Source organism: Rhinopithecus roxellana, chromosome 13 (assembly GCF_007565055.1).
Source record: "Rhinopithecus roxellana isolate Shanxi Qingling chromosome 13, ASM756505v1, whole genome shotgun sequence".
Lineage (NCBI taxonomy): Eukaryota > Metazoa > Chordata > Mammalia > Primates > Cercopithecidae > Rhinopithecus > Rhinopithecus roxellana.
In genome coordinates, this window is record NC_044561.1 from 24669315 (window position 1) to 24684378 (window position 15064).

Here is a 15064-nt window from a genome sequence, read left to right on the forward strand (position 1 = left end):
GACAATTCACTTTACCTCTGGGTTAGTCCCCTTTCTCTGTAGGAAACAACCGTCTCAGAATGCTACTATGAGAATTAAATGAGATGATATAAAGCACCTAGCACAGTATCTGATACATAAATATTATTTTCTCTTTCCCCATTATTTCAAAAACAGAAAAGACTATCCCTTCCCTCCCCAGCAACCTGAGGTGTGATCCCATGAATGAGCTGGGTCTTTACACAAGAACCTCCAAAACACATGCAACAGGCATAGATCTGTGCATAATGCTGGAACTGTGTGAAGTCATACAAAGGATTCTAGAGTGGAAGGCAAAAAAGTCATGAGTTCTAGGTCTAGTTCAAGACTTACACTTTCCTGATCTGCATGATTGACAGATTGGCCCAAGTCCTGGCTTCTCAAATTTTGTGGCACATTAGAATTGCAAACACATTTTTAAAACATACAAATTGCAGAGCTTCACCCTAGACCTACTGGAGTAGAATCCCCAGGGTACAGGGCCCAAGAAAGCTTTGAAGCTTTCCTTTATCTATACTCTTTAATGCTACTGGACCAGGACAAAGCATTTGGAACTCAACAGTGTAGATGGGTGATACGGTTTTGCTCTGCGTCCCCACCCAAATCTCATTTTGAATTGTAATTCCCATAATCCCCACATGTCAAGGGAAGGACCTGGTGGGAGGTAATTGGATCAAAGGGGGTGGTTTCCCCTGCGCTTTTCTCATGATAGTGAATGAGTTTTCACATGATGTGATGGTTTTATAAGGGTTTGACTGTTCCTGATTCACACGCCCTCTCTTGCCGGCCACCATGTAAGACTTGCCTGTTTCCCCTTCCACCATGACTGTAAATTTCCTGAGGCCTCCCCAGCCATGTGGAACTGTGAGTTAATTAAACCTCTTTTTTGCATAAATTGCCCAGTCTCAGGCAGTTCTTTACAGCAGTGTGAAAACAGACGAATACAATGGGTTACCTTGTAGAAATTATAACTTTCTGATCATTTACTCTACTGTCCCAGCACCTCTCACCATGCTTTTGGAACTTCACAAGTGCTGTCCCCAACAGGGAAATTAAGTTCAGAAAAAACAATCTGGGTCTTTTAAAACGTCGATAATATTCCCTGCTATGCCGTGGTGAGGAGCAAAAAGGATAGTGTACGTCAGAGGCCCTGTTACAGTTCCTGGCATAGAGTAGGCTCACTTTAAATGTCAGCTTCATGCCTTTTTTTCCTTTAAAATGACAGGGGTTATGGGAAGATAATCCAAAACGAAGGAGCCTGAGCAAGTAACTATAAAATTTCTTTTTCATTTTTTCTAGCCTCTTGGACATTCTTGACATCTGCAATACCATTTATGTCAAACTTATACGAGTTAACATAAAATTCCCTGGAAAAAGTATTCTATTATAATCAATAAATATCTACTGGATGTCTACAAGGGCACAATGCAGCCTGGGGTTATGGGTGAAACTGAAGACGGATAAAAGTGTTGAGTCAGCCTCACCTCCTGGGTGAACTGAGCATGGAAATTCAGGAAGTTGCATTAAGTTTTGGGTCCCTGAGGCCAGGGTAATATATTTTTTGCTTCCAAGCATCAAGTGGTTCCCCAGTGGTATCTTAAATAGTTAACACAGTTTTTCAAGAGGGCTTGTTTTATTCTTGGCTCTGGGAAGATCCTATTCACGTAAGGAACACAAGGAACACTGGGTTGCTACATGGCACTGCACCGTCATCCATGCCCTTTAAAGACCTACACAGATACTCCACCTTCTTCACAAACCCTCACTGATTCATAGCTGTGGTTGGCAGGAAGCTAGGGGAGAGATAAGGCTCCATATTTGATTGTACAGACAAGGAGACTGATGTCTGGAGAAAACAAGGGCTTGCCTAAGGTCATATAGGCAACAAGCTGCCTCAAAGACCCCGTATTACAGCTCCTTGAATATCCTACGAGTATCCTGTCTCCAGGTTTTTGCACAGGCTGGTCCTCTGCCTGGAACTCTCTCATTCAGCCAATTCTCATTCATCCTCCAGCTTCCCGCTTCAGTAAACATCACTTCCTCCAGGAAGTTTTCCCTGATCTCTCCCCCAACCCTGCTGTCATGGCCAGATCTTCAAGTTTAACATTCCTCTAACACTAAGCATGACTATAAACTTTGGGAGGGCAGAGATTGTGTCTGTCTTATTTGCAATTGCACCCTTAGCATCCACAGAGTGCATGATGCAGAGGAAGTACTTAATAAATACAGGCTGACTGAGTAAAGGACTTGTCTTCCTTATCGCTCCTTAGTGAGCATCCAAGACTTTCTGGATCCTGTTCCCCCATACCCACCACCCACATGTCTTGATACTCACCAGGCTCCATCTTGATGGAGTAGTGGTCAGCAAGAAGCAAGAGCTGACCCCTGGCTCCCCCAACCCCTGTCCTACCCATCCCCACTTCAGTTCAACAGAGCTGCTCAGAGTTCATCTGCTTTACACATTCATGACACCTGATCACATTTTCTCGCATAAGGGTGGCCCCAGCATTTTTTAAAAAAACACTTTAAAGTAATTGCCTTTTACAAAACCCCACAAGAGAAATTCGTTTAGAACCAAGCATCAGAAAAAGCGTTACTTCCCCTAGAAAAATTGTTTGTTTGTTTGTTTATCTCAGGCATGTAACTCACATTTCCTGTTTCTCTCTGACCACCAGGAATTTTAGAGCTAAAACTGTTACATGTGTGAGACCATGTGTTTTGCTTTATCTGCATATTAATTCGCTGCCCCCACCGCCCCCCTTAGTGTCAATTTTAATTTGTACTTTTCTGGTTTGGATTGTTTTATTTATAATTTTTATATTCTATTATACATATATCTTGTAAGCTGCCTCAAATTATTTATAGAATGAGGTAAATAAATAAGCATATAAATAAGCAAGCAGACAAATAAAATATTCATCTGGTACTTTGCAGAGGGTGTTGGTACAAGAGTATTTTATATTTTTGTCTTACTCTCTTTGTTATTTTATTATTTTATTTTTCCCAAAGAGTAGCACTTCAATCTGCCTTGAAGTTGTGCACAATGCCTGGCACATAGTAGACATTCAAGGCGGTGTGGGGTCAGATGGCATAGGTTCCAAATCCCATCCTTGACACTTTCTCCATGTCTCTGAGTCTCAACTTCCACATCTAAAGTGGGGATAATACTAAGATCTCCCTACATAAGGTTCTTGGGGAGATTCATGAGATGTGTGGGGAGAGCTTAGGGCTGAGGTTAGTACACAGACAGTACTCAGTGAAGGTTAGATATTTGGTCAACAGCTATTTATTGAGCATCAGCTATGTACCTGGCCTCATTCTAGGCTTTAGGATTACACTAAGAAGCCAGAGAAACAGAAAAACAATTTGACTTCATGAAGCTTATAACCTAATGAGAGAGAAAGACATAAAGCAAACTTTTAAAAAATACTATCTAATATGATGGCAGGTACCACAAACGAAAGCAACCCAGCTAAGGAGATGGGAAATGAATGCAACATAGTGGGAGCTATTTGCAAGGTGATTAAAGCAGCCTTCTCTGAGGAGGTGACACTGAACCTTGCAGGAGAAAACTGGATCAGGAAGGATCTGAATGTCAGACTTAGGAGCTTAAAAGTTCCCTGGGATAAAAGGGAGCCACTGAAGGATGAGGAGCAAACAAGTGAGGCACCCATGTCGTATTTTAATAACATCACTCTGCATTGGAGACATGGGACAGGGTGTTAACCTGGGACAGGGCTTTCCTACCTGCTCCAGCTGCTTGATGGTGTTTTCCTGCTGGCTCTGGACTTTCTGTTGCTCAAGGGCACTGGATTCCAACTTCCAGAGCCTCTCCTTCAAGCCAGCAATGCAATTTTCCCCCAGAGAGGGTGACCCCAGCAGCTCCCATTTATGGTCCTGGAGCATCTCCACCTCCTGCTTCAGCTGCAAGGCTTCCTGCTCCTTTTGCTACAGAGACAAAGAGGACAGAGGTCCAGAGTCACATGAGTATGTCTCCCTCCTCCCCCAGAGATACCTCTACAGTCAACTGGGGCTGGAGTGGCGCTTTCCACTTTCCAATGCCTGCAGTCTCCACCTGGACCGCACGGCCCCTCACAGCACCCCCTGTGGGACACCAGCAAGGGCTGCTCTCAGTACTGCTCATACAGGCATGGAGCTGGGGATGGGAGGTGGGATTAGAGTAGATTGTCCCTAGAGTTCAATCTCAGAGCACCTACAAGAAGGGTTGACCCCATTTGTAAGGGAAGTGGAGGCACATAGCTAAAGCTTCCCTGTGTGCCTTCTGAGGCTGGGATTGAGATGTTGGAGCAGGGAGGCAAAGTGCTCAGAAATGACTCTTCCAGGTTAGAAAGTCAGCTCCAGGATCAAATAACTTTTGGTTAGATCATGAAGGAGCTGAATGCCAGGCTAAAGTGCCCAGAGGTTCTCCTGTGAGTAGTAGAGAACCACAAAAGGATGAGGAGCAGCTGAGTGAGGTACCCGTGCTGTATTTTAGTAAAATCTCTCTGCATTGGAGCCTGCATGGACCAGGGCATTGCTCCTGGACAAAGTTATAGCTAACTCATTCTCTGCTGAGCCTGTCATACCTCCCAGGTAAGCACCTCGGAACCTGTGCAGGTAACTGGAGCAAGATCAAGACATCAAGATTGCTCAAATAAAGGCTGATTATCAATTTGCCAGCCACTGTTTGCTATTTTATTAAGACACACTGGGACCCAGCTGCTTGACAGACCAGGATACCCTTGTGAAGTTTTCTCTCTGTCACCATTTGCAGCAGGTGCACGCTGGAGTTTCCTGAGATTCAGCCACCAAGAGCCAAGATAGCTCTGTGTCCCCCATCCCTTACCTTCAACTGCTGCTGAAGCTGGCCTAGTTCCCACCGGACACTGGTGTTCTCCTGGGTCACTTTCTCACGGAGACCCTTCTCAAACACAGACTCACCTAGGGCCTGGGCCAGCTGCAGGTCAAACCTGTCCAAGCAGAACACGTGTCAGGGCTCTGTAGGCAGGTGGGTGGGGGGAGTGATTGAGGCAGGGGCAGGCAGGGGCTGCAGAGAGGCCACTAGTTTCCCAAGAACCATGAGAAAGAGAGCAAACGGAAGAAGAAAGAGAAAAAAAGAATGAGGAGTTGGAAGTTTTCTCAATGCTTTTACGTAAGGCTGTGGATGTAGGATGCGAATCTGAAAAATCACAGAGCAATTTTTAGGGTTTAGATAGAGTTGCCATAAAAATACGTGAACTTATTATTCCAGATTTCTCCCTCGCCATAATCATTCTGCCTGAATTTCCACCGTTAGACTGAAACTTCTGCTGCCTTCATCAGCTCCCTACTAAAATGCTAATCTAAATGCTAACCCTAAAATCTAATAAAAATACACAGACAAAAATGAAAATAGAATAAAACTATATACAGATATAAAGGATATATTCTTAAAAATGACCAGGCACGGTGTCTCACGCTTATAATCCCAACACTTTGAGAGGCCAAGGTAGGAGGATCACTTGGGGCCAGGAGTTAAAGACCAGCCTGTGGTTAAAGACCAACAAAGTGAGACCCCATCTCTATTTTTAAAATTTTAAAATTTAAAAAATTTTAAATTTAAAATTACCTGGGCATCGTGGCATGCACTTGTAATCCCAGCTACTCTGGAGGCTGAAGTGGGAGGATCACTTGAGCCCAGGAGGTCAAGGCTGCAGTGAGCCATGATTGTGCCATTGCACTTCAGCCTGGGTGACAGAGCAAGACCTTGTCTCACAAAAACAAAACAAAACAAAACAAAAAACCTGATCTACCTGGTCTGCCAGTCTATGTCAAGACCCCTTAAATCTATCAGATCCCATTTGACATCCACTATTTCCTAACCAGTGAACAAACAAATGGATGTAAGTAGAATGAGGATATTCCACATTTCACATTTTAACATATTGTCTGGCTTATATTCTCCTATGCCATACTAAAGCATGCTGATTATTGATAAAATGATGGACATTTATACATTCTTGTCCTCATTTGTTTCTCAAGCAGAAAACACAAAGACTAGTCAGTCCTACTGAATGTCATCCAGGGAATTAACGCCTTGTTAGGGGCCCTCCTGCCCTTCTGTGATGACCACTGGGTGAGAAGCACTTCCTGGATGTTACGTCACTCCGTTCAGTTGTCTCAGCCTCCTGGCAGTATCACAGATGAGGAAACCAATAGAGAAGCCCTTGCCAAGCCTCAGTAAGGTGTGACTTTGAGTCACTTGCCCTTGGCCCAAACAGGAAGTCCCATTGCTCCAGAGATCTTGATATGGCAGAAGTGGACATGCGGTTTGGCCTTTGGTGACAAGAAAGTCTCCCTTGTTATAAGATTATCCAATGTTCCTTAATATTAGACTATCACTCAAAGTCTCAGACTCCTGAAAGACCCAATCATAAGGGAGCCCTCCTGTTGGAACAGCTCAGGAGCTTTCTGATTGGCTGTTGGTGACATCATCCAAAGGGCACTATTTGCTGCCTCTGAATGGAAGCATTGTGATGAGCGTGATGATCCAGCCGTCCCAATGTGCCAGATCCTGGGCTGGGATCCATGTTGTTCTTACAACAATTCAGCAAGAAACATGTCATTCAATCCATTCACTGAGGAGGAAACTGAAGTTCAGAGAGGAGGAGTGATTCAGCCCCAAATTCCAAAGTGGTGGAAGTGGATTTGGGCTCAGCTTTCCTAGTGTCTTAGCTAGTTTCCCATCTACCTGTCCGTTCCTGGGACAGGTGAGGTAAGACAGTGGGGGCCAGACAGTAACTGATGGTGCAGAGGAGTCCTTGACTTAACAGGCCACTTGATGCCAAAGAGTAGCTGCTACAGACCTCAACTCCTACCAAACAGCTCACACTGACCAGCCAATCGCCTGGGGCCAGAGAGATTTGCATACAACCTTCACCCTGCTAAAAAAGGGCCTTGGGTCCAGCCTCCCTTGAGTGTGGGAGTCAGTGAGTCTAGCCAGGGCTTACCTGGGGTTTCATCAGCCCTCAGAACTAAGCTTTGTGACCCATAGGGTAATCATGCCACAAACAATCCAACCAAAATGAAACCATTCCAGGCCACTCTGAACTTAGAAGCCAAAGTGGCAAACAGAGAACTCTACCAATGGGGAGACATCCCTCTGTCCTGGCCCCAGCAAACTCAGGAGGCAGCTGCATCTACATTTCGATTAAGCATTGAGAGATGCAAGGAAGTATTTACTGACTTCTAGATTTTTCCTTCACCATAATCATTCTGCCCGAACTTCCACAGTTAGACTGAGACATAAATGCTAATACCTGGAAAGGTAATGCCTGTTATCTGCAGTTGGCATCAAAACATAAATTAGCTTCTGCCAAGAGATGGTAACAGAGCAGAGGGCATCACAAGAAAGTTAAGTTTTGAGAGGAGGACATGCAAATATGAAGAAATAGGAACTTTCCTTGGGGGGTATCCTGGGGAGATTCGTAAGTCCCTGTAATGAGGGATTCTGTCCAAAGGGAAAAGGAAAGACCAGAAAGATGGAATTTTCTGGCTGTGCAAATTCCAGAGGCTGGCCCCTTCCTCATCAGAGAGCTGAAACCCTCTGTTAGGCTTTTCAGAACAAGAGTAGAACCCATAGTTAGGGGCCAAGAGGGTCACAGCTGGGAGAAACCTGGGGAATGATGGAGTCCAAACCTCTTGTTTCACAGACAGGGGTATATGTCAGACCCATTCTTCAAGATAAGTCCAAGGACTCATCTGAAACATCAGTCACTCTCTGGCCCAGAGAGATGGTGTTATTTGCCAAGGTCACACAGCAGGTGGCCAAGATGGAGCCAAGCCATTTTCCCTACTGCAAGGGTAAGGTTCAGCCAGAGCACCCACAGGGAGGTAGAAAGTGGAACAGAGTGATATATCAGTAAACACAAAATAAACCTTTCTTATTTTGGGGGTGGAGAGCAAGCTAACAATCCCCCAAAGACCTTTTTCAGATGAAGAAGGCAGCTCAGGAAAGCTGAAGGATTAATAAGAGAAATGATATTTAATGCAGATCAAGTTCAAAATCTATGCCACCTCCATGGAAATATAATTCTGCTTCCTACTTCTTGGAAAGGAGGCAGTTTCCACAAAACCACATCTTGGCTTACACAGGAACATTTGTCTGTATTTTATCATGGGCCTTCTAAAAGAGGCTGCTTCCCACCTATTTGCCTTCTATGACATCTCCATTAGGTCTTGGCTGGCTCAAAACAGGACCCCTGTACACCTTTACCCTCACCGAGTGAGCTGGAGAACTTCAGACACAGCTAAGCTGTCCAAGCATCACAGGTTCTGAGGTTTTGCATGAAGAAGCCCATCAGTGCGCGAATCTGGGTACAAATCCAGGCTCCACCATCACTCCGTTGTAACAGCAACCCAATGGGAACGCAAGTATGGGAACCACACTGCGCAGATTCAAGATTAGCATCTTGCTGGTGCACAACGCCCAGTCTCTGCCAGAATGGCTCACATGATCTGAGAGTCCAAATCCTAAATGAGAAGGCCATATTTTGGCCTCCTCCTTATTCTCTAGCCCAATTTTCACCAATGGGAATAGGAACTAGGATCGCACTTAGATGTACTGACTGCATTATTTAGGCCTCACCACAAGGGGGCGATCTTATCCCCAGCCTACGGGTAAGGAATTTGGCTGGGAAAGGCTGAATGACCTGCTCAAGGTCACACATCTAGAAAGAGGCACCTTCAGGACTTGAATGAGATGACTTTAGTATCAATGCCTGGGCTCCAAATCACCATGCTGTCTCGACCCTCCGCAACAAACCCTTCACTCGACAAATGGGGATGTTAAGGCCCAGAAAGGCAAAGAAAGTTCCCCAAGGTCACACGGTCAATTGGCAACATAGCTGAGGCTGGCTAAAAGAAAAGAATCATTTCTTGCTGGATTCTTGGGAGACCCATACAGGAATAAGGTGTGAGGGGACAGGGAGGAAGATTAGAGCGAAACAAGGGAGTTGAAGTGAGGGAGTTAGAAGGAGAACCTGGATACCCGAGAAGACCCCGGCTCCAATGTAGCCCACCCTGGCAGCCCAGGTGATGGTGACGGATGCAACTCACTTCTTCTGCTTCTTCTCCAGCTCATGGTTTCGACTTTGTTGGTTCTCTAGCAGGACGCGGGTGTCCTCCAGGTCACAGGTAAGATGGTGGCACTTCCTCTTCAGTTGGTGAGCCATCTTCTTGGCCCCATCATAAGCACTTTGCAGCTCCCCGAGCTGTAAGAGTAATAGAATGAATTACCTGGCTCTGTGGGCATGGAATGTGCTTTTTACTTTGTATTTCAAGGAGCTGCTATTTCCAAGGTGTGTAATGAGAAAACAGCAGATGCTGGAATGGGGAGACCATGTCTTGACTACCTTCCTCCTGGGCCACCTCCAGGATGCTACTTTTCTGAGCCTCAGTTTGCTCAGAGGTAAAGTGGGGATAATTCCACCACTCTCTTAAGGTTGATTTTACTTTAAATCTCCAGCCAATGCTCCCACAGACTTTACCTACCCTGCCTCAACTTGATGACCCCCTGAGCCACCAGATAACTCATATCCCCACCAGCCGACATGATCAGAAGGGATATGTGAGGATTAGCCACAGAGCAGCCAAAATGACACACCTAAAAAATGTGACCTGGAATCCCAAGTGACAAGCCTTAAAGGTTAAAGCAGCAAATGGCACTTTGCATGGACTGAATTAACACCTGAATGCACACGGCCTTAAACAAGCAAACGTAAAGACTCTTGCATCTTCCTCCAGGAAACACTCTCCCAAATATCCTAGTTTAGATCTGGGAAAGAGCAGAGCATGCAACTCAGCACACTGGCTTTGAAGAAATGGCCTCATTAAAGAATTGCTTTAAATAAGCAAAACTCTGAGTTAATGAAGCCTGTAATTCTAAATTCAGTATTTGAAGGCAAATGGGATGTTTTCTTATATTCTGCGGCTCAGAAAAGGTTGCAGTTTTATTACTTTTTAATGTAGCATAAATATACCCCTTCCCTAGGGAAACTGACTCAACTTTATAATTTGTTATTAAAGAACTGGGCTGCTTTCCTGCAGTTGTCCATCTGTGTTTATCTATGGTTCAAGTGTCTCTTGAGGACCATGATGCAATGTTCATCTTGAAAGTGACCACTAAAACCATCACCACCAGCATAGAGGATATCAAGAGTCACTTCCATTGTTTATAAAATCCCATGTGATCTCACCCAGGCCCACCTCTGCAAGGCAATCACATGATACTTTTTGCTCACGTTGAGAATAGAATAGATACACAAATATAACCTCCACCCTATGGCTCTTATATCGAATGGGAGAGACTATGAAGTGAGTAGGCAATTACAGTACAGCATGATGAGGCCTATGTTTTGGGAGACAACTCAGGGACTCCCAACTCAATCTGCGTCAGCAAAGACTTTCTGGAGAGAGTGACATTTAAGCTAAGATCTTAAGAATAGTTGGAGATATCTAGGCAGGAGAGAAAAAGAAAGATTGCTCTGGGAAGAAGAAATAGCATATGCAAAGTCCCAGAGGTGAGAAAGAATCAGACATTTTTGGAAGGAGAAAAAAAAAAAAACAAAACGGAGTGTGGCTGGAATCAGTGCTGTGCTGGAGTCGGCTTGTACCAATTTGAAAGAGATGCACAGAGCCAATTCTGTGCATCCCTTTCCAATTCCATGTTAGTGACATCACAATGGTAGTTTGAAATTGGCCATGGTGGGAGTATTTACACCAGGGAAATTGGCAAGTGCTACAAATCAGGGCTTTTTCTTTTTTCCGGAGTCATTTACTAGCACACAATTTGTTAGAGTGTGAACTGGTTAGAATGTAGATGAGGGATAGTTGGAGGCCACAGAAGACAAGCAAAGAGACCAAACTATCTGTACATTCATCTAGAAAGGCTAGATAAGATTATATTATATATAGATAAGATTGCATTAGATTTGTAATGTCACCTTCAAGAAAGAAGGACATTTCAGGATATCAGAAATGCAGAGGACGCAAAGCCCTAACAATAATGGTGCATACTAATATTATGGCGGCCAAGATGAGGAGGAAGAACAGTTGATAGATCCAGAAATGTCCTTTAGGATAGAGGTTTGTGTTTCAATGTCTAGACAGAGACAGAAGACAAGGCTCTGGGCTCATGGAAAGTGAAGAGTTGGAATGAAGACCGTTTCACTGACAAACCCCTCAAAGAACTGCATGCACCTCAGTGAGAAGAGAAAATAAAAGCTCCACATCCTGGCCTGAAAGGTGGTAAGAAAGCTTGCTTTCACCCTGGATCTAGGTGGGGGAAGAAGTACTCTCATAAGAATTTTAAACCCCAGGTCTGAGCCTCATGTGGGTTTAGAGATCCAATTGACAATTTTTACATGCTGCAAAAAATCTGAGACCAAGAATTTAGCATTATCTCAGCGACTGCTGCCAAAGAAAGTGAAAAAGGGTTTCTTCTAGCAGAACACACCCACGACCCTGTTAGCAAAGGGCTCCCATCAAAATCAATAGAATGTTAAAAAAAAATTAAATCTCCTGCTGAAGATTAACTCATGACAAAAAAAAAATAGCTAAACACACACACAAAAATTCACTGGGAGAGAAACAAACAAAAAAAAATTCCACAATGCAGAACACCTGGGACTACTGCGGGAGGAACAGAGAAACCTGTTGAAGATGAGCTCAAAAACAAAATTTACAAAACATGCAAGGAAAAAAATCCATCATAAGAGTCAGCATACTTTATGATCATAGAACAATCTGAAAGAGACTCTGAAATATTCTTTGGCTGCAGTGTGGCAGGTGGTTGAGAGGAGAGGCCAGAGGCAAGGAGGACAGCTAGGAGGTTGTTGCTTTGGTCTGGATGACAGATGAAGGTAGCAGATTAGAATAGAGGCAACAGGGAAATGTGACAGTTTTAAGACCACTGATAATTATGTAATAAATAAGAAACATGAGTTAAAGTGACTTCCACAGGGTTCATGTAGAAATGGAACTGGAACTCAGATATCCTGAGTTAATATCCATGTTCTTTACACCACAGAGCAGTCTCTGGATAGAAGATCCACATGTACAGACAATATTTTTCATGTCTTGCAGCGACCAGCATTTGTAATAACAGTGGAGATGGAAAAACCTGAAGTGGCTGGTATCGTCTTCCTCCCTCCCCAGGGTCAGCTAATACCTCGATCACCCACAGTGGAGGTGAGAGCCTGCCCACTCTCTGACACTTCTGTGGCCCAGACTATCCCCACATCTTACCTTTTGCTCCAGCTCTTTCCTGGCTGTCAGCTCCGAGTCCAGCCTCTCCTCGCATTGCTGCAGACGCTTTCTGAGAAACTCGTTCTCCATCTGGGCACAGTCGAAGCGCATTTGCCACTCGTCTGCTGTTTAATGGAGTCAGGGAGGCCAGGATAAGAGGCCAAATGAGTATAAAGCAGGAATGAGAATGGCTCTCCTCCACTTTCTTGGCTCTTGGCATGCAATTTCACAATATTCACAGAGCCCCTGAGCTTCAACCTTGGACCAAGAAACTATGCTTTAACTCTGAGTTTTAAATAACGCTTCCTTCAGGCAGCCTGTCCTGACCACCTCCAACTGTCTAAAGTTCTTGACTGCTCACTCTTCTAAGGTTAGTTGCCTTATACTGTTTAGTTGTCTCTATAAGTACATTCATATCTTCCCTTTTCCAAGGAAATTTCATAATCCTTAAGGGCAAGGGAGCTGTTTCAGTCATCTGTGAGTCCTTCACACCCTCTGGAAGAGTTCCCTACAAGCTGATTCCCATACATGTTGATACAAGCTCATGGATTGCTTAATGAACCTAATACAATAATCAGGTAAAAAGAGTCATCCTACTAGCCAAATTTATTGGGTTATACAAAGTATATAATCATTGGCTGTTGGTCCAATTAACAAATAAGTAAATTAGCAATAATTCAAGACTACTAAACTGGTCAGAAGATGTCTCCACAAGATAAGATGGATACCAAATCCTTTGATTTGGTAAACATGTCAAAAAAATTATTGGCTGGTTTGATTAAAACTGTTAGACTGATTAGAATGGGTTATTTTAGGTTGATATGTCTTATCTTTTGACTATCTGAATAATAGAATAATGCCCATTAAGTTAATGAAGCTGTGGAAAACATTTCACAAGCGGATGACCAAAGATAAAGACCACCCACTTATTCACCTATCATCCATCCATCTCTCCTTCCATCCATCTATTCACACACTCATTGAGCACACTACTTTGTACAAGATGCAAGGGATAGTGAAATGAATAAGAAGCCATATCCACCTACCATCCAGAATAATCAAGCAGAGGAAACAAGTAAAAAGATAGCTGAAACCTAGTATGATCAGGGCTTTCATAAAGAAGCTTATAGAAATCAAGAAGAGAACTCAAATTAATAAGACAACAAACTTGTTTTGTTCATCATTGTGTTCCCAGAGTATACTACAATGCCTAGCATTTGGTAAATGCTCGATAACTTCCACTAGAAAGGTGGATAATTGAATGGATAAGATGCTTGACTAGATGATAGGGTAGAGGATTAATGGATAAATAGTTGGTTGTGTAGGTGGAATAGTGGATGGATGGATGGATGTTACTGTAGACAGAGAAGTGGGTGCATGGGTGGATGAATGCATGGATTGAGAGATAAATAAATGGTAGCATATAAGGATAGGTGGGTGAGCAGATGGGCAGATGGATGGATGGACAGATGGATGGATGGGTGGATGGATGGATAGATGGATGGTAGGATTAAGTTCTTGAAAGAGGTGACGTCAATAGAGATTTCTACATCATTAACCAAAGGAAGGATGGTATAATAATAAAGAGTTAAAGCTTGTTCAAGCTTCCACCAAGGTAAAAACATCATGATGGGAAAAGCACACTGTCTCTCCAACAGGAAAAGCCTCACAATCACAAGCAGCATGGCCTGCAAAAGTAAGAAGCAGCAGCAGAAAGCATTTCTGCAGCTTCCCATGTACTCTGTGCTACGATGTGCTATAGAGCAAGTGGCATGAGTGGGCAACACGAACAAGAGGGGAAACTGTTCTTCTTCAAGGCTCATCTCTACCTCCAATCTCCCTGCCCATAAGTGCCACCCTTAATCAATGTGTTTTCCTGAGTTTACCTGATCTCCCCATTTATTTTGCAAATATCTTGAGAGCAGGTCCCAATTAAAATTCCTCTGTAACCCCCCCAGTGTCCAGCTCAGTGCTGAGTGCATATCATAAAAGGTTCTCTTTAAATATTTAGCCATGCATAAAGGAAAACATATTTTTTAAATAATTCATACTTCATCCTGAACCATAGAGATGGTTGTGGTACCACTGCAATGATATGATTAAAATGTTTTACTGCTTCTTTCAAATTTCCTATATTTTAGACATTTTCTGTAATGAGTATGTATTACTTTCATAATGAAAAACAAAATATTTGTGGGTTGGCTCCTTGGAATGAGCATCCAGAGCTGAGAGCCCACATAGTATTGTGACTAATGTGCTCATGAGCTAAGCACATGTCCCCCTCTCATTAACACCCCAGTCTTAACAGAGGAAAACAAACTGGGAAGCATTATTTGGACATGAATCTCACGCAGATGGAACTGACACTGGCGCTCCTCTGGGGATTTTTTTAGAAATTACCTCCAAGGCCAGAGACTGTCCCACACTACTGATTCTATACCAACATGTTCCCCTCTCCCTGTGTGTACCCTACCTTGTTGGGTCTTGCTTTTAAGAGAGCCTCAAACTCATCTGTATTAACCTCCCCGGTAAATGCCTGCCACGGGGGTAGCCAGGATGGAAGAAGAACAAGAATTCAACAGAAAATAAATACGCATTGTCCCTTCTCCACAGACCCCTGATCTCCATTCCTCTGAGTGTCCCTGACATTTCAAGGGCACAAATTACCTGGACACACGGAGGGAATAATGCTGACATTTTATAGAAGCTGACCTACTTGATATCCTTCTCACCCAACTTCATTAGGCTGGGGAGAGTAAGA

The 15064-nt window shown here is 43.7% G+C and overlaps 1 protein-coding gene across 3 annotated transcripts in view; it reads right to left on the reverse strand.

Annotated features, from left to right (window-relative positions):
- Window positions 1-15064, reverse strand: part of MYO18B (myosin XVIIIB) — a 217595-nt gene that overhangs the window by 129992 nt on the left and 72539 nt on the right. For 2 of the 3 annotated variants that reach the window (XM_030915728.1, XM_030915726.1), the window contains exons 16-19: window positions 12304-12428; window positions 9115-9269; window positions 4865-4988; window positions 3766-3966 (exon numbers count right to left, since the gene is read on the reverse strand). In XM_030915728.1, coding sequence (XP_030771588.1) covers window positions 3766-3966; window positions 4865-4988; window positions 9115-9269; window positions 12304-12428 — 605 coding nt within the window. The remainder of the gene's footprint in view (window positions 1-3765; window positions 3967-4864; window positions 4989-9114; window positions 9270-12303; window positions 12429-15064) is intronic. The other variant, XM_030915727.1, reaches the window with a different exon arrangement.